Genomic DNA, 23,420 nt, shown 5'->3' with positions numbered 1-23,420 from the left:
CAAAGTAACATTGGATACGATTAATTGCTGGGTTATTTGAATCGCTAAGTGTCGAATTATTAATGGTGTGTTGATACCTGTAACAGGAAGATATATAATCCTTTCTGCTTCAATTTCATTCAACTCCCTGATAGGATTCATTTTAACGAGATTGCCTCAGAACTAATCTTTCACACCCCTCAGTAAAAGAGATAATTTTTAACGAAACGACGAAATCAGAAGAGATCGTTGATCAACTATTTCATTTTCATCGAAATTATCCTCGCTCGCAAGGTTATCAGGAGTTTGAAGAAGCAGGATTTAAAGGATACTTGCTTTTTATGGAACAAATGTCTGATCTGAAGATCTTCATATTAGAAATAGGTTCAGTATTTTCTATTACACCTAGAGTGTCATAAATAGACCGTCTTCGCAATTCAATTTTGCCTTCTCTATTCTTTCTAATATTGGATATAAATCGAAAAAGAATTGAGTTTGATTGTTGATTGAACATTGAAGTACAGAAAAAAGCCCATAAACAAATCGTTACACGGAAGGTAAATTTTGATCTACTCATCAAAAGGACTTGTCGTTGTTAGGATAGTAAAATACATACTTGATGCAAGTTGAAACTTCATTTCAACACCATATTTATTTAATAGAAATGTAGTTAAAACTAGAACTAAGAAACTTATTTTCTCAATGCAAACATCCTTTTACGAATATATAGGGTGTGTTTTAAACATACGGCAAAAATTCAGATGTTCCCTGGACTATTCTATGAATATTTTGTCTTTTGATGATTTTTGAAAAGTCCTTTTGTCCCGAAGATACAGGACGAGAAAATTTTTTGACATGACAAATTCATGACATTTTATTACTAAACCTTACATGTAACACTTTTTAATCTACGAGAAGTGTTGAAAATGTCTACCTCAAGGGAAGTAGTCATGGTGGGGTTTGCCTCGACTAAATCATTACTTGAGGAATTCGCTTTATCAGTAAAAAGAACCAGCCTCAGAACCTGAATCTTTTTTTATCATTTCCAACACATTGAGTTCCGCTTCTAGCGTTCTTACTATCATTGTCATATACGCTATGGTACATTAGCACATTTCGGTATGGGTGCTCGTGAATTTGTAATAATAATATACGGAGATCGTTGGATTGACCGGGGCGGACTCCACTTATGGCTTGTTCCATTCCAGCATTTAAATCCCCTGGATTATTTCCTACGATGGCATCTAAAGTCATTAGTTCAGGTTAGTTCTGCATAATACTGCACTGGAAAATGTAGAAGATTTGAAAAATTGGATCATTGCTGGGTGTAACTCAATAAGAAACAACTCTGGTGTTTTTGAAAGAGTTCGGTAGTTAACGAGGAGAATATTAGATTCTTGTGTCTTAACTTGACGTAGTGATTTTCTCAGTTCCTGTAGATTAAAAATATTTATGTTAAATATTTAGTGATAAAATGTTGCCCTCGTAGATAGTTTTTCTTACCCTGTACCTTCGGAACGAAGAGATTTTTCAAAAATCATCAGAGGACAGAATATTAGTGTCGTATAAGACATAGTGTCGTAGTGAGTCACATTCGAGGGCAACATTATGTCCACCAACAAATTTTCATAAATCGTTACTAGTTATTTATAATAGACCTTCCATCCTCTATAAATACCATTAATTTTTGTAGTTAAATTACTCTTTTGACGAACAATTAAATGACCCTTAGATAGATAGGACATGGAAAAACCCGGAATGTCGAAAAAAATGGAAAATTATTACCAGTGGAATAAACCTGCCACATCAATGATTTCCGGTGTAAATTATCTCTTTTGTTATGTCGACACTGTTCAATTTTCAGGTTTATCGATAATGTAACAGGTTCGTAATGACCCATATTTGATAACGGATAAAGCCTACCAATACGCTCAAAAAAAGTAAAATGGAAGTCACTGTGTCAAAGAATATTTTGGAAGCCAATTATTTTTCTTTTGTTGTGTATAAACAGTCCAATTTACATTTTAATTGGTTATTTTAATAACAAAACAGTGTCGGAATGAGCCACATCCGAGGACCGGAAAATACCAACTAGTAATGCCATTAAAAGAAATAAAATGTCGACAGTGGCTACCGAAAGAGATCTTCAATACCAATGATTCATGAAAACAACTCTTCTTATGTCGTCTATACAAAGTTCATTTGGTTGCTTGGTTGCAATTAAATAGTGCTGCAGGTGAAAGTTTGTCAAATAAATCTTCTACATCAATTACTTTTGAACTCGGTTTTCATGCTTTTGTTGGGTACGAACAATCCAATTTGTAGTTTGATTGGCAACGAGATAGAGTCGCAATGGACTACATTAGAAGACAGGCCAAAGATCCAGAATAATGCCCTTAACAATAGGATCTAATTGTCACTATCAAATATGAAGTAATTCCTACAAATGATCCATATCATAAACAACATATTCCTGAAAATCAGCCAAACAGTTTTCTCATTTCTCCTTCGGTTTTCTATTCCGTGTTCATATTTACTGCTAAGGTCAATAAAATGTTTATATTCAAATTCCAAATATCGTCTTTTGAAATTCCATTTTGAGGTAAATCTTCCAAGGGAGAAGTTTATATTATATATTTTATAATAATATTATGTTATTATCTATACAGTTCATATTATGTATGTAAGTTTAAATTTCTATTTAATTTATGCACAAGAAAAGCTTGAGCGTTAAAGTGCTAGATCGAAGCTTTGCTTTGCTTCGCTTTGGAGGAAAACACACCAGTAACAGGTAAATAATTCCCCCAAAGTACTCAGCATTCAATTTTGTAATTTCCCTCGGGTATCACAGCGGAGATATACGGTATTAATGAATCCGATTCAATCCGAAACAAAAACTAAAACCAAGGTTTTCGTATGACACTCGCATTTTGCTGATTGTTGTTCCAGTTTTCCAGGATTGCTGGAAACAATGCAAGAATTGGAATATCCATTAATTTTGTTTGTACCTAAAAGGGAGATGATCTATTGACTCTAAACATTTTAATAGGGAACCCATTATTCGTCTCGAAGTGAGGAAAGACGTAGGCGTTAAAAGTGTTCCGGAAAATGTGGAAATGCCCACTGCTTTCCTTTCGCTATCGGTAAGGTTACAGCTTGTTGATGCAAGTTAAAATTTTTACCAGAAAATTCGCGTTAGAAATTTATCGCAAAAGGGTTTCCGATGCTGTGTACGTGTGGATTTAATTCCACAACGTAAAAATTGCTCTAAGACCTTGTTTAGAATATAGCTTTCAATTTGAAAATTTTGCTGAGCGTTTAATTGTCTTTTCTCAAAAAAAATTAAAACTTGACAGAAATTATGCTCAGCAACTAAGAACCAATTATATTCTCCAACACTTTCCTCATTAAGGACTGAAAGCTATCGTAACTTCAAACTACCTTCTAATTAAAATTTCCCTACAATACTTGGTTTTTTTGTCATTAGCTTGTGGCTTTTCCAGCTTTCCCAGAGGGTCTGAATGAATACTGATTTTAAACACTTCATCGCCTAGTGTTCGAGCCTCTCTTTTCTGACGCAAACACTTTTTTTGCTTCAACTAAAAAGCACTTGATCGTCTAGAAGACTATTTACGTCCAGTTATTCAATAATGTAGAAGTTCTATTCAAAATGCATGAAAACTTGCAATTTCCAATGATAATTAAATCTTTTTAAAATGCAATAAACTCTCTAATCGGATATTAATTTAGCTCTACACAATCTCATAAAATCGAAATGGCCGCACGTATCATTTTGCGAGTCGGTTTCGGCTCATGAATATTAAAATATAAGCGACGAACCTCATTCTAAATTAAATGAACATTTTTAGTGAATCTCGTCAGAGATTTATTATTGTGTATTTAAATTTTAGGTATTTGAATTTTAAATTTGATTAGTGATGGATAAATTCAGTTGATGCATAGTCGTGTTCTATCCATCGCTGAACATTGTTTGCTTTCGAGTAGAAACTAGAAGTAATTAAAAAAACGTAAATCAAGTGGTTAAGGCTAGCTGATGTTCCAGAGTATTTTTGACTGTCGCTAACCTGAACTTTAGCCGGTCCATCCTAATCTTTTCAAATCTTTTCGATTCCATACGACTTGAATTAGCTTTAAATCGTCTGACCTCGTCTTTTACTGAACTTGATTTAATAGAGAAGGATTACCCGAAGAAAATACTAACGCTTTATCATCCAAATGGCACAGAATCTTTGAAATTCGTTAATATCGATGTAAAAAATATATAATAAAAAATATTAGACATAAACTGCTCACAAAAAAGTCAATATGGCATAATTTTTGGTCATTTGCAAGACGATACATTAAAAAAAATTTTTTGCCTCAGACAAAAAAGACTTCCAAACCTTTTTCTTGTTCGTTGTTTGTTATATTGAGCGTTCATGAACCTTCTTTCACCTATTTTTCTTTTAAAATTTAAATAAGACTAACTGAGTTGATCGAGTGCAAAGTCCGTGGCGTAAAGCTGTAGTTCCTAAAATTTAGCTTTGCCATGTTTTACCATACCGAAAAAACTTGTAATTTTTTTCAATAATCATTTGTTAATAGATGCTCAATTTGTTTACCCCATTTTCAAAATTTTTATCGCAATGTCATTTAATAATGAATGTTGCGAAATGATTTTGGGGAATTTTTGTTTATTGGCCCGGAAAAAGATGAAATTAGTGATTTTCGAAAGGTTCGTAATTTTTGTTTGTTGCGCTGAAAGTCAATTATCAGATGATTAAGCAAAATTTCTATTAATTTATTTCCTGCGTTGCTAAAACATATCGAAGCGAGATTTTATGCACTACAATTCTCCGCCTCTGATGCTGAATTCAGTGAACTTTTAGAGTCAGTTTTCAACAGATGCATGTGATTCGCATGTTTATTTTTCGAACATTGGTAATCCCAAACAATGAATAACGAGCGACGGGAGTAGCAGAGTTTATCAATTCAGCTGTATTCGTGAATTTTTAAACTAATCTGAATTGAGTAATTTTTGAAGAATTGCCGGGATTTTTAACTAATGGGTACATAAATAACAAATTTTGAATGGAATTGTTAGTATTTTGCAACTCTCGAAAGATTTATTGGGCGTTTCAAGCGAAAGTAACTCTCAGCACAATCGAGACCCTGAAAACGGACGTGACGCATTTGCCTACCTATGAATGAATAAACTTTTTTTTAATTAAAATGACATTTTGGCACATACAGTATCGTTGAACTTTCTGTTACTTTTCGTTTTTCTATTCGTTTTTCCTAAGCTTAAAAGCTGTAGCATATTTGCCACCGAAGCATTAACAAGGGTTTTCATCCGAGCCCTTAATAAAGGGTAAATGTTACTGTCAATTAATTTTAATTGAGAATAGTGCGCAATTCCTCCGCTTCAACAGTCTGTAATGTTGTGTGAAGCGTTATTCATAATAAATAAAAAGGAGAATGAAAACCTCGCTTCGAATGTATAAAACGTATTTACATATTTGATATATTTTTCTGGATTCAATGAAAATTCAAATATTTCTCTTTCGATAAATTTGTTCCCAAATAAAAATTTTAATCCTCCACCTTGCTAACTTCGCTTGTCGGCGAGTTCCCCTTCTAAAACCGAAGTCATAAGGTCCTCAGACGTAGTGTTCCAATTTTCTTTGATCAAGCTCAAGTATCGCCCGAAGGTAATTTCTCCAAATAGCTTCAGTCCTTCTGGTCTTTCATCATGTATTTACAGAAACCGGTCCCAATAAAGGCCCTTCGTAGCACTTTCCAGGAGCGGACGCATCGTTATGAATTAGTAATTTAGTTCAGGTTAGTTACATTAAGTGTCTGTTAAATTCGGTATTGTTCGAGGCCATGTTTTCGGCAAATAAGCTGGCAGGGATTTCTGCTCTTTGTTAACTGTACCCTTATTAATTCGCTCTAATATTAGACGCTAATGCAGTCGCAAGTCAAGGGTAAATTTCATTTGCTTTGGGTCTCGGTAAAGTCTTGTACATTAAATACATAGCATAAAGAATGAACCTGACTAGAAATGCCGTGAGAAACTGACTTGCAAGTTCAACCTACCAACATCCACATGTCGTTGAAATATTTATTGTTGGATGTGGGTTGTAAGCTAATCCCTCTGGATATAAATGTTGGGTCATGCATTTAAGGGAATTAGCTTAACGTCCTCGAGTGGTGTATGTCACGTATGGATATATTTTTTGAACAAACTCTACGTTGCTCTCGAACGCAATTTTTCGGCACTCTCCTCAAATCCCATGTTTGTCGGATTCTATTTAATTTTCGCTTTTCAATCTAAAATAGTGAAACACTTCATCGCTCGAAAGCGAGGACGTGAGACTAATACAAGAACGTTTCGAATAGAAATAAATACCCGTCGAGAGAATACTGAAAAGGTGCAATTTGATTTATACAACTTTGGTCTCTGACTAACTAAAAACTGATTCAGAACCGCGATAGCGCCCGATCTCATGTTCGGCAAACTTCTAATGAACATCAACTTTATCTGGCCAATTATTCATTGCTTTCCTTGAAATTTATGATACTTCACTATCGCAACAAGCAATAACAGGTTTGTGCAGGTTTACGCTGTCCATACATTTTCAATTTAACCATTTTCGGCAATGGAGACAGAAGTGCTCCGCCTCGCGTAAAACCACTGTTTCAATTTAAATTAAAGAGGAATCCACAAAATGAGCTACATCAGATTTAGTACTCTACAATTCGAGCTCTATTGAAGTAAAACCTACATTTGAAACATGGTGCAAATGATGAGAGAAAGGGAGTGTAAAACCGTTTAATGTTTCCGGCATTTTAGTGCAGTGAGCTTCAATTGGAAAAAGGAAAGTGAAGACCAAATGTGTGCATAAACACTCCAGTGAGGTTTATGTAATTGCTACCTATTTCATTACATAATTCAACAGTTGCATCTCAAATCACACAGCCATTTTGCGCACCTATTTTGAATGTGACACCAAAGTATATTTCATTGCTTCCATTTCATAACAAGTGGCATTTTCCCACGTATTATTTACGCAATATTAATTTTCCACAATTTTGCAAGTTTCCAGAAACACTCTCAGTCTTCTGACAAGGATCCACTACTATAATCTGGTAAACAGCCTTTTCTGTAATCACAGCTATCTTAAACTGAGGAAACTTTTTTCCGAGAGCTTTCATTAATTACAATCCTCAATAAATGTGTAGTACTTATTCTAGTATGGCGGTAACACTGATTTCGATAAGCATGTTGATTAATCGCCTCTATGGAGACTTTATTTTCAAGATTCTAAGGGACGCAGCCCTACGTTAATTAAGTACGGCTTAGGGGGATAATGAAGCAGAGGTCGACAATGGATTTCGTCTTAAATCCTAATGTCGCCTTGATGGGATCTAAGCTGAGAGAAATAAATGTATCTATTTCAAACCAGAGATGTGTGTGAAAGTAACCTGAGAATTAGTGCTTATCCCTGGTCCGCAATACTTATGACTAACTAATTTATAAAAGCGGATTTAGACGGATCCTATCAAAAGCGGCCAAAAATGTTTTTGCCTCATAAACAGACATGAATTTCGTTTAATAATAAAGGACTTTGGTATCCTGTTATATAATCCTTATCGCGCATTGTCTACATCCTTTCGCTGTATTAGTCTTTTGTTGAAGTGGTCGTTCAATTTTTCAATTCATTGCAAGTTTTCCAGAAAACATTTAAATTTTGTATTATATTGGTCTCACAGGTAATTCTCTAATGGAACTTGGGCCTTTCCAACAATTTGCCAACTATCCTCAGCAACTGTAGCACCCTCCTTTCACTTAAAGCTTCATTCGGGCATACGTTCCTGACAGCTGAAACTGTAATTAGGGAACGACGATAACAAACATTGGTGTTTGCGGTTATGTCGCCATTAATATTCTTAAATTAATAACCACTAGAAGTCAAGATGTGATTAATATTTCAAAATTGCACTAAAACTCATTAATTAAACAATATCTTGCAAGCAGAAAATTACTTTCTTTGCGCCTATTGAAGTGATTTTAAAAGCGGGAGTTTTTGCCTTGGGCATGGAGGTATTGAATGATCTTTTGACGCTTTCAAGAATAATTCCAAAGGACTGCCAAAACCCACCAATATATTTGAAAAAATATATTTACATCCATTGGAGCGTGATGTAAAGTCCCTTGGGGATCAGAGGCCTTTTATACCTTCGAATTCTGTCCATTCACGTTTTTTTTTTCAGTCGATGCAGAGTGTAAGGGATGTCATGTGCGTTATTTATTTCAAAAAGTTTCCAGTTTAAAGAGTTTCCCATATTTAGATACAGTTCCTTGAGCAAGAAGGAAATTTTGTTGAAAAACTCTTTGCGTCTGCAACGATGTAATATCGAAAATTGATTTAAATCGTCTTTGACAACCAATCATATTATTTGTATCGATAAAGCTGCATTAACACCCATTCACTGACATGTCAGACTTTCCTTTCAAGGGGAAATTTCCTTAAATTTTAATAATTCGCCTTTCTAGTAAATATGAATCTTCCATGACAGCTATTATTACCGAAATTCCCGGTGGGCTGTCGTATGAAATTTCCATAAATTTAATTATCCCACAATATTGGACGTTAAATGCTAAACTGATTTATATAGGTCTTAAAACAATATTTCAAAATTTAATTTGAAAATATTGTGTTTAGTTTTTTACTGCTTTACTTTATGTTTCAGGTAAAAATGCAGTTCTAAGAGTCTGAGACATTAAAACGTTTACTAAAAACTTTAAATCATGAATTGCTAGTTTGGATATAAAAAAAATATCCCATGAGGTATGGAGTTTAAATATATAGAAGACTAAAAATCCCGCATAAATTACTCAAAAAGTGGAGGAAATATTTTTCATGAAAATGCTGGAAAACGTCGACTATTGTATTTAGTTGTGTATTTTTTGACGTAACAGATGAGTTGAAAAAGTTCTTCATGTATTGTACATGTATTGACAGATTTTTTTTCTTCAGAAACCCCATGTATCTTGTGACGTTTTAGAGTTTTTTGAGAAATTATGAACATATTTCTTGTAACATATCTATACAATAATAATTCAATTGATCGATGAGATGATGGAGGCAATTAGAGTAGCCTGCTATATCGTCTGACCTTATTCATATGAACCTTTTCATGGTATTATTTTAAACATAGAAGTATTTACATAAGCCCAATAATAGAGAAAATAAAAAAAATAAAATTATTTAAGAAGTTCAACGAATACCTCTTCAAATGACAAAAAAAAATCCTGAAAAATTGCGACTTCGCCGCTCTCAGGAGGTCAACGGGGCACAGTTCGAACATTTAATATATTAGATATAATGGTTTTTGGTTTCTAAAACGAAGAAAATATTTCTTGTAAGTTGAAGGAACATGCGGGGTGTCACTAATTGGAATTTAAGCACGTGGATCTCGAAAACAACATCTTTCTAAAAAATTAGTTTTCATTTATACATCTATATTATATGTTAACCTAAGGCTTTAAACCAAAACTGAAACTTAAGGCTTACCACAATAATTACAATCAATGAGTTTTGTGAGCCTCGAACGAGAGACTAATTTCCGAACTTTCCCATGAACGTAGAGGATGGAAACTAAGTTTATCTCGATACTGGTTTGCTACAAACAAATACATGATTAAACAAATGTCTGTTATTTAGTATCGGTTGTGTGTATATTACAAACATCGATCTCGGTCACAAACCAGTTGCCTTTGGGTAAACAATTCGCCATTCAATACGATGGGAAACTATTATCAACAATGAATTTACCAATTTATCGTCCGAATAACATGTACGGCTAGATACGGTTGTATGGATAGTCCTGCAAGTGGCATAACTCATTATTTATTTATTTAGACGAGTCACAAAATAATGGAATTTCCTAGGTCTTCAAAAATGACCGTCAATGTCGAGATATTGGATCTGACAAAATACATTTTATGTTGTGTGTCGGAATTACATCTAAAATAACTTTCCGGACCACTAAAATGCCAAATTTATGCCTATAGATCGTGTCGCTTGACAAATTTATCTGCACAATAACCCTGCATTAAGCCCGATATTAAGATTGACGTTTATGTTGGGGACCAACAAAGACTTCGAGATTTTCGCACCCCAAAAAGGTAACGAATAATAACCTTTGGGTTTTGTTTCCATCGGAATTGCTTAATAGTTAAAGTCCGAACGTTCCTGTCTTCCTAAGTTTGAAATGAAAGCTGAGCCTCACGTTGAATATGCATACACATTGAGTAATGAGGTTAATTTACTTGAAAACTTTGTCCACAAGTATACTGTTGAGAGGTTGCATATTTCCCAAAGACAATAATTCCTCAATTCTCCAGCTCTCTGGGCACAAGCAACTTATCTCCATTTGTGCCGTGCCCGAAAGTTTGATATGATGTACTTTATGAAATTATAATTTTAAGTGTTTCATCGTTACATAAAGCTGTGTTGCATCCTTGCACACAAAGGTATTAGGAAAATTTGTAGACTTCGTTCATTTGCTTTGTAATTTAAGTTCAAAGTGCTTATTAATGAGCAAACTGGATGTTACCAACGTTCTACGACCGAAACATAACAAGCAATCAGTAGAATCGACCTTTGGAAATTCTATCGGAAAATGGACATAACGAGTCTGTTTGGTATTGGGTATTTTGTACCGGGACAATACAATAGTAATAAAAGACGGAACGTCTTTCCAGAATATTGGAATGTCGCTCTTTCGATGTGCTTGGCAAATTGATTTTTACGACCCTTGAAAAAACTTCCGGTGTGGAAATGATATCTTTTATTGTCACTATCAAGGACGAAAGACCGTTACCTAGCCGAGGAAAAACTTATTTACCCTCTGGAACGTATGGAATTACATTAAATTCCATACGGAATTAAATATGTGTAGGTGTTAAATTGAAAAGTTTCAATGTGAATATCACGAAAATGTCAGAAGTTGCAATAACGGAACTAGGAGCGAATATTTTATCGAAGGCACCTCATCATCGCTAAACGCGAACCTCTAAATTTCTAATAATATTCATTGTGAACTTCCCGTTTTGGCGAAGAGTTAATAAAATTCTCTAAATTTGTTCTACAGATTTCTGATTTTCGTCATTGAAAAGTTCTTAGAAGTTGTTCTAATTATCTGAATAAAGGAACGCATGACCCAGTTTGCAGATAATCGAAAACCTTTTGTCCCAGACGTCACAGAAAAAGGATTGATATGAGAAAGTTTTCTTGTCATATTTGGGGATTTCTTTTGTGGAAGCAAATTATTTGAATCTGAAATCCGAGTTTGCCGAGCTACGATTGCGTATTCGTGCGGCTCTGGCTAGGCAATGTAAAGTATGAAACTTAAATGATCAGCAGGGATAAGGGCTTCAGATCCCTCATTATTCGTTCTGGCCCTATATGACCTATAGTTAACTTCAGTCTATAAGCTGAATGTTCGTTCATTATTAAGAGGTTGTGGGCAAGAATAATTAAATTTTAGTAACTGAATATAGAAGTTTGACAGTCAGAGGTGGTATTATATTCCATATTTGGAGCCTTTGCTGCATTATCTTCGTATGCTACTATGATGAAAAAATAAGGTGAATTTTTCATTTAAACTTTGCGGGTACTATAAAATCATGAAATGATTTTTTTGTAGGTTGGTAACACTGTCTCTAATATCTAGGCAAAGTGCCACGTCAATGTATAGAGTTGCTGCAGAGCTACATGTGTTTTTATAAATACACAAGAGTGACTTTTGCGACATTTACGATGCCCGATTTTGTTGAGCAAGGAGTTTGCGTTAAATTTTGTTTGCGTATTAAATATTTTGCCGTGCGAACTTTGAGCATATAATAGAAAGCCTTTGGTGGTACAGTGATGACGCAAAAAATGTTGACAACTGGTACAAAGGTTTTAAAGAAGGTCGAGAAGGAGTTCAAGACGAATAGCGCCTCGGACGACCATCAAAGCTACGTCGAGGAAATCACCCATTTGGTACTCCGAAATTGTCGACTGACAATTAGAAACCTCGCTCACGTTAAGGGCATTTCATTGGGATCAAACCCTAACCATTTTAAAAGCTGTTTTGTGCCTTAAATGCGGCAAGTCTCGCTTGGTTTCAGGAACACACATTTTTTTAAAATTTTAAACAATAATTCTTGACTACTAGAATGTCATGAAACGGGTTTTTATGGGATATGGAGCCTGGATCCTTGCACACCACCCCGAAAGAACCACCGACTTATCGACCAAATATCGTGCAAGAGTTGAATCGAGAGTGAAAAAACTGCGTCGAAGTTGGTCAAAAATCGAAGACATTTTTGTTCGATTATTGCGGTGTTGCGCATTATGGATTTCCTTCGCCAGAAAAAAAAACTGTTCATGAGGAATAGTTTTTGAGCGTTATGCGTTGTTTGCGTGCAGCTATTCGCCTCAAGAGGCTAAAATTATGAGCAAACGATTTCTAGTTTTTTTTTTCACCACGATAGTGCACCATCCCATATTCGTCATTTTCGTAGAACATCTACATTCACGTTTTTCGAGAACGTTTTGCCAAAAACTCGATCCACATCGTTCCACAACCACCGTATTCGCCTGATTTAACACCGGTGGACTTCTGGTTGTCCAACATGCTCAAAAGACCGTTTCGGGGTTGCCGTTTCGACTCGATTGAGGAGATAAAAGCTGAATCGAAGAAAATATTGAAGGACATTTCGGAGAAAGACTTCGTTGACTGTTTCGAGGATTGGAAAAAACGAAGGCATAAGTGCATTGTGCCGGACGGGGAGTACTTTGAAGGCGATGAAAGTTATTTGAAAGAGTAAATAAAAACTTTCCATTCAAAATAAATAAATCCACTTCATCTTTCGATCAAAGTAGTACAGCATTTTCCGATCCTAAGAAAAATATCACTTGACTAAGCAGTTAAGGACGCATGATTAATTGAAAATCAGTGCTGATGGCAAAATTGAACAAGTTTTAGGGTGATTCAAAGGCCATTGCTACTGTGATTTGTCTGCATCGGAGATAACTAAAGTTCGACGCGATTTGTTATCGTCATACCTCCATTACGACGCTAACTGGCATGCTGTAGTATCCAATAGCCATTAGTTTCGATAAGAAGAACCATTTATTACCATCTGAATTGGGACAAAGGTCACTGCGTTGATTGCGCTTCCCGTGGACTTATTTGTTCGTTCCTGACGCTTTAAAGGTAAATTGACAAAGCGTTTGACGCAGATAAGCTCCTTCAAGTTCTCCCACTTTATCAAAATTCCTTATTAGAGTCGTTACGTATTTGAAAAATATCTCCATTCCGCGCTTTATTCCGCTGAAGCTTTTGTCCGTGCCTTAATTAAAAACTTGGACACAATACAGCTCCTTCATTACAACACTTTGCCTGAATTGTGGTGACAAGAAATGGCAAATTAAAAGATTCTACCCACCTTTTCTATTAGTTTTTCACAGAACGGGCAGGGTGCCAGGTTTACACAAATCGCTGTTTTAGCCTTGTGCAAATATGCGGAGTTGATCTATTAAAATGTAGAACCTTTCCGCCTATTTCTCATATTGACTCGAATAAATTCAAATGTCATCTGCACGTTTCCTCTCACAAACACACACGGACGGATTTTCCGTTATGAATGGGGGCTGATTAAAAATCGGCAGCAGGTTGTCAGAAGAAATACGGATGCGTTCCTTTTTTTCTTGAAAAGGAGATTTATTTGTCCCAGCTTAGAGCTTAGTTTATACCCCCAATAGAGCGATCCTGTTTAAATCCTAACCATTAATAACTCACGGCTAATACGGCCTTCGATCGTTGCTAATGAGAAAATTTAGGTACGAAAAGACATAAACTGCGAAATATTTAATTTTAACAACTTGAGACGCCGACTTTTGAGTTATTTAATTAGTTTAGGTTTGCGAACCTAAAAGGGAAGCAAATTTGCTTCCTAGCTTAAATATTTATTCTCAGAAATTGAAGTTCAGTAAGCAAGCTTTGGAGGCTATTATTGGAGAATCATTGAGCTTTGCTTTATTCTTTGGTACAAAGCAATAACGGTGATCAGAAACTGAAGTAGCATAATAATTGACGTTCAGCAGTCAGTAGCCCCCTTGAGGGTTTAAATTGACTGTTGGCTAATTTTAAATTCTTCCATCGAACTCGTAAAGATTTGCGTCACGTTCCTCTTGTTGGCAGTACTATAAAAGCCGGCTCTGTTTTATCGCAAAAGCCAGAATTTAGGTTGAAAAGCTATGATGACACGAGCAAGTCGAATTGCGGCTAAGATTGGTATTTTTTTGAATTTTTCATGTAACTAAAATAAAAGAAAGTTTCATTTGTAGCACTCGAGCATCTATTTTATATTTAAGTTGCATTTCATGAAAGTTTTCTTATATTGCTCCCTACCGTTTCTACTAGACAACCACTGTTTACTTAAGAACAAAGTTTTGCTCATTAATGATTCTGTCTCAATTATAATCCAATCCCCATGTAGGAGGGAGTTTTCAGGGTTATTTGCGTTTATGCCAGAGTTTAACAGAACGACATTGTAAATATTATTCGTGAAAAAGGAACTGAAAATGTAAGAGCTTTTTATAGCCTGTTTTCCTTCAGAAACGTTTTGTCGTTTCCGAGATCCTCAGTAGATGAACCTAATTTGAAATATCTCTATGGTATTGTAGCACTCCCGATTTTCGCAGAATCTCTATCCATGTCAAACGCTCCTTAGCAATTCACTTCATATAGATTCGAAAAGATTCTTCTAATCTTCTCTATCACACTAACTTCTAGTCTTCTGCTACACCAGTCTTGTTTAAATTAAGCTAACTTGTCTCTCGAGATTCTAGCGCTATCCACTTACTTTACATAATCCAATGTCATAGAGTCCTATTTACTATAGAGAATATTCATAAATCTTTCCTGTCGAAAACAAATATCAAGTTATTTGAAATAAAGGAAGAGGAATGGTGAGAACTTGTTTATATGCAGTTATAATGTCAAATCAAGTTTTGCCCACAGCCTCATGCTAATTCCTCTTCTTTCATAAAGGGAAAAAAATTGGGAAGTTCTACTCAACCGAAATGGTGGCAAAATTTAAATCAATTATGATTCCTCCACATCTTTTCGAAGGAAAAATTTTTATAAAATCATTAACACCGTCTTTTTATGTCCGCATCCGATTGAGAGATTAAAAAGGTCATCAGCCAGAAGGAAAGCAAAGATTGACTGAAAAGTCGACAGAGACTTGAAGTTGATCTCATTGACATCCTCAAATGCACGTTCTTCATATGTTTATTTTTGTTTGGATCTTGTTATACAGGAACAGTTCTAGAAGTCCCCGGCTTAACACTTAAAGAAAAAAAGAAAAATATTTCATTATTTCTCAACATATTCTATTTTGAGATTGACACACTGTTGAATCTCCGATTCCACCAATTTCTTATTTGGAAATTTATTTTCACTGAGCCTTTTTTTCAAGTTTGGAAATAGAAAATGATCCGGGGGGACCAAATCTGGCTAATAGAATGGTTGAGGAAAACGTTGGAAACAAAGTTGGTTGATTTTCGCCAAATGTGGTCGCTTTTTCCTAATTGTTTTGCTCAAACGCTGCAATAAATTTGTATAACCTTCCCCCACTTATTGTTTTTCCTTTAGAGCGATAATTAATGGAAATTATCTCAAGTGGACCGCAAAAAACTGATGTTATCTACTTTCTTGCAGATGAAGTGCTATTGGCCTTCTTTGTAGCCGATTCACCCTTTTGAGTTCATGACTTTGACTGCTCTTTCATCTTAGGTGTGAAATTATGGACATATGTTTCATATACGATTTGGAATATCCAAAGAGTGTCACTCAGAAAATGGTGTTCCAAGCCGAACTTAGAAAGATCAGGAGTATGAGGTTAGTAGTGGATGATGTGATTTATGAGACAAAGGAGTGCGTGAAGAACTTGGGTGTGTGGTTCGGAAGAGACGCTGGGTTTGACGAGCACGCCTGACGGATCGCGGATAAGGTGGGGGATATTCTGAGTAAGTTGGAGGGTATCTTGCCTAGAGCGAATGGACAGGGGCATGGGAGGAAGCGACCATTGGTGATGGTAGCCTTTTCGGTCAAGTTGTACGCTGTTCCAGTCTGGTAGGTTGAGCTTACGTACCGGAAGTAAAACGCCGTCCTGGAACGGGTGAATGGATTGCTCGCGCTCAGGGTGGCGTAACCATACGGGGTGGCACCGGGTGCGGCGGTGCTGGTTTTGGTCAAGATACCGTCCGTTAGAATTTGTGTGGGGGAACGAAGGATGGTGTGGGAGCGCAGAAAACAGTTTGAGGGGAGAGAGTGGGTACTGGAATAGTGAGAGAGAAAGTGAGAGAGGAATGATGGGTGGATCAAGGCGTTCGTTTCCAACATAAGGTGGTGGTTCGTGTATCAGTGCACGAAGTCGGGGTACGTGTTGGCACAGGTATTTACAGGGCATCTTATGTTCGGTAAATACCTGCGAAAAATTGAAGTGGAAGGGAGTGACCCTTGCTGATTTTAAGGGAAGGGGGAAACGGTGATGGACACTGTAAAACACACTCTGTGGGAGTGTCCAAAATGGGAGGACAATCGTGCGGAGGCCAGGACTCAGTTAGTGGAGAGCGAGCAGAAATGGAAGGTGTTTGAGGGCACGGAAGAGAGAGTGATGAGAGGGAAGATAGCGAGAGGGAATGAGAGACGGAAAGCAAGTAACCGAGTTGATATGTCGCGCGTTTGACCGGAGAGAAGAATCCCCCTCTCCCCAGTTCCTTTAGAAGTTATGTCTAGCGGCAGTACCAGGGAAGATTAGCAGTGAAGAGGAGAGGTTTTTCGTGAGCAGGTGTCTCAATCAGGAGCGCATCCCACATAACCCGGTCGCTGGATCAACAAGCCTAGTACCTTCGAAGGTTTTTTCCCTCTACAAATAAAAAGAAAAATGTTTCATCCACGGTTATGACTCGACGCAAAAATTTCGCTTTATTGTCACGAAATGTTGCCTAACACTCCCTTCAAACATCATCACAGCACTGTTTTGGTTCCCTTTTTTATCTTTCGAACAGCTTTCCTGTGTCCAATTGTTCAGTCGAAATGCGACTTATAGAACTTTTTGAAATATCCATATTCCAACGTAGTTTTACGAGTTTTTACCACAATATCTGTAGTGGACAGATATGGAGTGTCATGAGGTCGACCACTGCGGAGTTCGTCTTGGCAGTTAGTAGGACGACTCGTAAGCTCTGCTCCCAAATATTTTACAGTTGTTAATGAAGGATTAGATTCCGCCAGGGTAGAACGTAACTCCGCTTTGATGTTAGAAGGACCAAGATCTTGCAAATGAAAGTATTGATCCACATATTATAACCATTATTTTAGCACGTTCACAAAAAACGACCTCCAAACAAACACAAATCAGCATAACACCCTCAAACTTTAAACATAATCTTTTTAAGGTTAGATCCTTGTAAAATAGGCCAATTTATAACAAAATATCGCCATCTACAGTGGCACAAAAAAGTCTCCGTACGGTTAGTTATCACACAAACTTATGGAGTTTTAGAGGCAACACAAATAGTTTATCAACAAAATATATAACAATCTACAACAAGGAACATTCCTTAGTCCATTAACAATGATAATCAAGAAGTTAGTCAAAGAAATTACAATTTTAGACGAACTTTTCTTAATATTGGACATATTCTTGCACAAAAAAGTCTCCCTACGATTTCATATGGCTAAACTAATATTAACTAAATTTAATTGAATTATTGGAACAATAAATGTTTAATATTTTGTGGGGTTTCCTTTAGACTTTAACACTGCATGTAATCGTCGATTCATAGAATTAACTAAATTTGATGTTACATTAGGCGGTATTTTGGATCATTCTTTTAATAATGCTTCTTTTAAGTCATTTTTATTAGTAATTGTATATGATCTTATTTTTTGCTCCAAGTGTTCCCACAGATGCTCAATCGGATTTAGATCAGGCGATTGGGGTGGGTGATTTAGAATACTCTTAACGTTATATAACAGCCATTCTTTTGCTAGACGCGAGGTATGTTTTGGATCATTGTCTTGCATAAAAATAAAAGATCTACTAAGGCCCAACTTTTCCGCACTAGCTTTAAGATTTGTTTTTAAAATGTTCACATACGCTTTACTGTCCATTATTTCGTCAACAAAACACAGATTGCCTATTCCTGCTGCCGATATGCAACCCCAAACCATAACGCTTCCGCCTCCATGTTTGACCGTTGCAGATAAATTTTTAATTTCAAACTCAGTATTCGGTTTTCTCCACACTTTTCCTTTGCCATTCAATCCATGAATGTTAAATTTGCTCTCGTCGCTAAAAATTATGTTGTTCCAGAAGTCCTGGTCCTTATTTAAATGCTCTTTAGTATATTTCAACCGTTTTAGCCTGTTCGCTTACGAAATAAAGGGCTTTTTGCGGATGGATCTGGCTTTATAACCGTTGCATCTTAGAACATTTCGAACCGTTTCGTCACTACAATTTAGGTTTAAGTCTTTTTTTAAAATTTTTATTGATTTGCGTGGCGGTTACTTTTGGATTTTTCTTAATGTGACGCACAATATATCGTTCCTCTTGCGCTTTCAGAGTCTTTGGGCGTCCAGTTCTTGGTCTTGTTTTTACCATACCATGTTTTCCATAGCGCTCAATTGTATATTGTACCGTTGACTTAGATCTCTTTACCATGTTTGCTACTTTAGCCATTGAATGGCCCTCACAATACAATTTAATGATTAACTGCCTCAAATCGGCATCAATTTCACGATTTTTTGAATTCATGATGTACTCTTTGAGATGTTTTTAGTAACTGATACATATTATTGCGAAGCTAACCACATAGGAATTTTTATTTATCGGCGTTCCTTAGCAACAAAAAAGTTTATTGCGTACATCTTTGAATCGTACGGAGACTTTTTTGTGCAAGAATATGTCCAATATTAAGAAAAGTTCGTCTAAAATTGTAATTTCTTTGACTAACTTCTTGATTATCATTGTTAATGGACTAAGGAATGTTCCTTGTTGTAGATTGTTATATATTTTGTTGATAAACTATTTATATTGCCTCTAAAACTCCATAAGTTTGTGTGATAACTAACCGTACGGAGACTTTTTTGTGCCACTGTATATGTTTGGTCGGGTACTTCTGGAACGATTCTCCTAATTGACGAAACGCAATTGAAATTCCGATTTACCTAATCTGAAATAATATCATTCAGAGCCTAAGCCTTAATCGTAAAAATCTGACTGAACCGTAACAAATCGCAGTATATACCCGCAGGGAAACGACATTGTTCCCGATTCCTCGAATGGCGTTTGTTTTTTTTTTGTTCCCAACTCCCCGTGGGATTAAATCCTCCCTTTTAGCAACTGTTTGCAAGCTTTGTCCTTTTCATCAAATAAAAATACTTACTTACTCTTTGTTCTGTTGTTTTATTGATTGTCCGCGAAAACTTATGCATTTCCATGGGTTGCGCTCACTCGTCGGTGTTATTTCTTGGAGCAGAGCACCCATCCCTCGGGAGAGCATAAAACGCTTTCCTCAATCGAAGCTTTTATATTCGACGTCATGGGATTAAATCCGGCATTTCATTATTCATTGCCATTTTATTCTAATCCCGATAAGGCGACGCGAGAAGGCACTTCATGGATCTCGCATTTTACCCGAATGGAATTTATGACTAAACTTCTAAAACGGATTCTAGCATTGGTATCACCAGTTTTAAAGCTGTGTTAACTCCTTTCTATGTATGTATACGAGGATCTTAAAGTCCAAGTAATTTCGAAACGTGCACCGAAGCGTGCTCTCGAGACACGTCAGTTGCGAGACGCGTTTGCAATTCAATTGAATATTGATCGAAAAGGATTAGATACTGACAGTGGAAAGCCAGTCTTCGAAATGATATTAAATCGTAATGAATAGCCGGAAAATCCAATAAACACTTGACGGAAATTGAAAAGGACGCTACACTTGTTTTATTGCAAGCACGTTTAATTTTTAAGGCTAAGCTAGTTTTCCACGAAGTAAGAGTTCTCCGGATGATTGCTGAGATAGTTGTTGAAATAGCGCTTGTTAGTTACACATTAACTTTACCACATTGAAAGTTTAAATTGAGGGGAAGAAATTTCATTACGTTGTAAGGTTGACATCGATCAGATAACGAGAATGCTTTCGGCTGGAAGGTCCTTGAGGACTGTTCAGGTAAACTATCATTGTTGCCATACAAGAAAGTATTGAGAATAGATCACGTTTCAATTTCAGACTTATGCACTTCTAAAGCGCGATCCTTTAAAGTAAACGCAACTCTACCTTGAATTGCGCTTTCTATCTAAACTTAAATTGGATCTTTCCCCGACTTGTTCACTTGCATGTATTATACCTATTTTCAAAGACGAGGATCACATTCCTAGATAACTATTGTTGAAAATCTGATTGAGATCAATCAATGAGAAGCCGCTTTATTATTGAAAGATCCATGGGCACTTTTCCTATTCGCCGATTTTAGATTGTCACAGCAAAGTTGTAGTTTATGGCACAAGAGTTTGTAGTAAGACTGTAAGATAACATTCATGAAAGGGACGTTGTAATGTTTATTCCGAAGCAAACAAGAAAGAGCTTTCAAATATGCGATATGATATAATTGAGGTATAACTTGGGACACAGTCAACCATACAAAAATTTTTAGAAGGGGAGTATCAAGTAATTTTATGAGTCTAAATAAACCATATGTGTCAACACACTTGATGCTCAATAATTTTTGTGGGTTGTAGTAAAATCTTAAAACTTTTAGAGTAGCTCGGAACTAGATTTTCTGGCATTTAAATTTACCTTATCAGTTGTCTTGAAAATTTGCTCGCTTCCCTTTCGGAACGCACCAGGCTACAAAAACTGCCACATTTTTATAAAAGTGAACAATTCCTTATCGACATGCTTGCCTGACTTCTATAAATTATTATATGACTTCTAACATTCAAAATTCCTACTGAAAGCGCATTTTTCCAAGATTCTTTAACTAAAAAGGGACTTGCCAGAATTGCATTGCATTTTCCCCCCATAGGATGTGAAAGAGAGTTGGAAATAGTCGATAACCATTGAAGGCTATTGTTGGGAACAAATGATACTTATTTCTGAGGAGGATAGCTGGTGGTGTTGGCGAATGTGTTCTGTGTCAGATTTATTATTTTTAGGATTTTCAGGCCAATGAAAAAACGGGAATTTTCACCCCAGAACAGATGGGGGATTTCATATATTAACCTTAAATGGAATTGACGATATTAGCGTAAAGTAGATTATTTTTTCAAAAGCTTCTAAAACGTTCTAAGACAGAAAATCATCTGAATTTTATTTAGAAAACCTCAAGGCTTTTTGCAGAATCTTTAGAAGTTTCTAAACGATGCTTCTAAATTTGAACTAAAAGACATCGAAAAATATTTAAATCAAATATCAAGATAATTTGGACGCTTCTAGACTAGAAACCTGAGAAGTTGAATTTAAGCGGCCCAAAATGAACTAAAATCGTCAAGAGAATTTATCAATATATTAGATGCATGCTTAAAGAAATCGCGATTCTCAAAAGAGTTTTCTACCTTTTTTTTTAGAACTTACCTGGAAAATTTTAGAAACCAAAAAAATCCAAAACTTGAACCAGAAAATTTTATAAAGAGCTAATAATCGCCAGATAAAGGTTTAGTCTCTTTCTGATGTATTTTCTTTTCTAATTTTGAAGAAAGATTCAAGAAAGGAAATGTGAATTAGAAAAATCTCTAAAATTATACTGCTAAAGTTGTATTTTTAACAATGGAAAACATAGATAAGAATTCTCACTACCTAGAACTAACGCCAATATTACATGAACCTTCATATTTATGAACGTCCCTAATAATTATGTTGATATACGCCAATATAAACCGACCTTAACCATTCTTGACAAGGCTGCAGTGGAAATACACCCAATATACATATTCAAATATTTGCCGGCTTCTATCTTCGCCTTAAGTCGTGTAAATATTAGGGTTGGCGTTTAGCGTACTAAACCACTTAATCTATGTATATTGCGATTTCCTTCACTTACAAACTCCGAGGTCTTTCATGCGAATACTTATTCAAGGAATCATAAATGTCTTACCTTTGATAAAATCCACAGCCATTTCCAAACCGTAAGTGTCCTTGTCGCAATCATCCAGAATATGCGCACCCAATGAAATACCTGGAAGTACCTTTACTTTCATTCGATTTAGTTCGTCGAGAGTGAAAAGCATGGCTTCGAGGGCTTGAATGCCTCCTTGAGGCATGACTTGCCCGCACGTACACGTATCTTCCCTCTCATGTACCATCATCAGCCCTCCCAGCACTAAGTCACCCTCAACAGTGGCGATTTTCTTTACAGGCCACTGAATAGATTCTCCGCAAGTAATGTGTTTATGGGAGTGTCTGATTTTATGGTGCCCCTCCAGCTCACTCAACGAGAATCCCTCATTTTCGGTCACATATCCCTTCAAATTGAGAAAGGGCTCGGAAAGATAGAAGTGCTTGTGAAGGCGAGGTTTCTTTAAACAAAACCTGCCTTGTATTAGCAAGTAAATGGTGGCCAGCAGAATTAGGTTCATGATTGCTTGTTAGCTATGGCCCGATCTGGCTGTGGTTTTTGAGGCACAGGCATACATTGTGGATATAAACTGAAAGAGGATCTGTTAGGCATGTGGTTGAGAATAGAGAAGACTTGTTTGAGGTTGCTCTGAGTGCTAGGCTCGCAAAATTTATACTCCATTGTTCTATAATTATTATTAGGCTATTGTAGCCATATTCTAATGAATATAATTTCGGAATATTGTGCGTCATGATATTAAATTTACGTAGGTCGAATGTCCACTTAAGAAAAATTTACATAAATAATCTTGAGACACTGAAGTTTTTAGTAGCGTTAGCACGTTTTTACGACACAGTAAAAATTGAATATTCACCGAACATATACCGGTACCGATACTAAACTGTAGGATTTATTTTTACGATTTATGAACTTTATTATCTGATATTAAAATATCCTTATTTCTCTTGAAAGACGTAGTTTACCTTGGGTGACGTTTTCACGTAAACCTTGCGTAGTATCGTTCTGTACGAAAGACTAAATAGAACAAATTATGTGACTTCCATGATTGAAATCGACTACAATGCAATAACATACCAACAGAAAACATTTTTCACAATTTGCTGACTTAGCTGCAGGCTATAAATCGCAGAAATTGAGATCATATTTTTCAATACATGAAGACAAATGTCGACATGAAAATCGAAAAATGTATAAGAATTGAAACTTAATTAACTAAATCTCTAACG

General features: G+C 36.0%; 1 protein-coding gene across 3 annotated transcripts in view; it reads right to left on the bottom strand.

Annotated features, from left to right (window-relative positions):
* Positions 1-23,420, bottom strand: part of mtt (mangetout) — a 194,531-nt gene that overhangs the window by 75,492 nt on the left and 95,619 nt on the right. Inside the window, exon 2 of one of the 3 annotated variants that reach the window (XM_066289223.1) lies at positions 22,213-22,762. The exons of the other annotated variants lie outside the window; for them this stretch is intronic. Coding sequence (XP_066145320.1) covers positions 22,213-22,693 — 481 coding nt within the window. The 5' untranslated portion in view covers positions 22,694-22,762. The remainder of the gene's footprint in view (positions 1-22,212; positions 22,763-23,420) is intronic. 3 annotated transcript variants of the gene reach the window in all.

The sequence above is a fragment of the Euwallacea fornicatus genome, chromosome 1 (assembly GCF_040115645.1).
Source record: "Euwallacea fornicatus isolate EFF26 chromosome 1, ASM4011564v1, whole genome shotgun sequence".
Classification (NCBI taxonomy): domain Eukaryota; kingdom Metazoa; phylum Arthropoda; class Insecta; order Coleoptera; family Curculionidae; genus Euwallacea; species Euwallacea fornicatus.
Note: the sequence above shows the minus strand (reverse complement) of the source record. Positions and strands in the feature narration are given on the sequence as shown.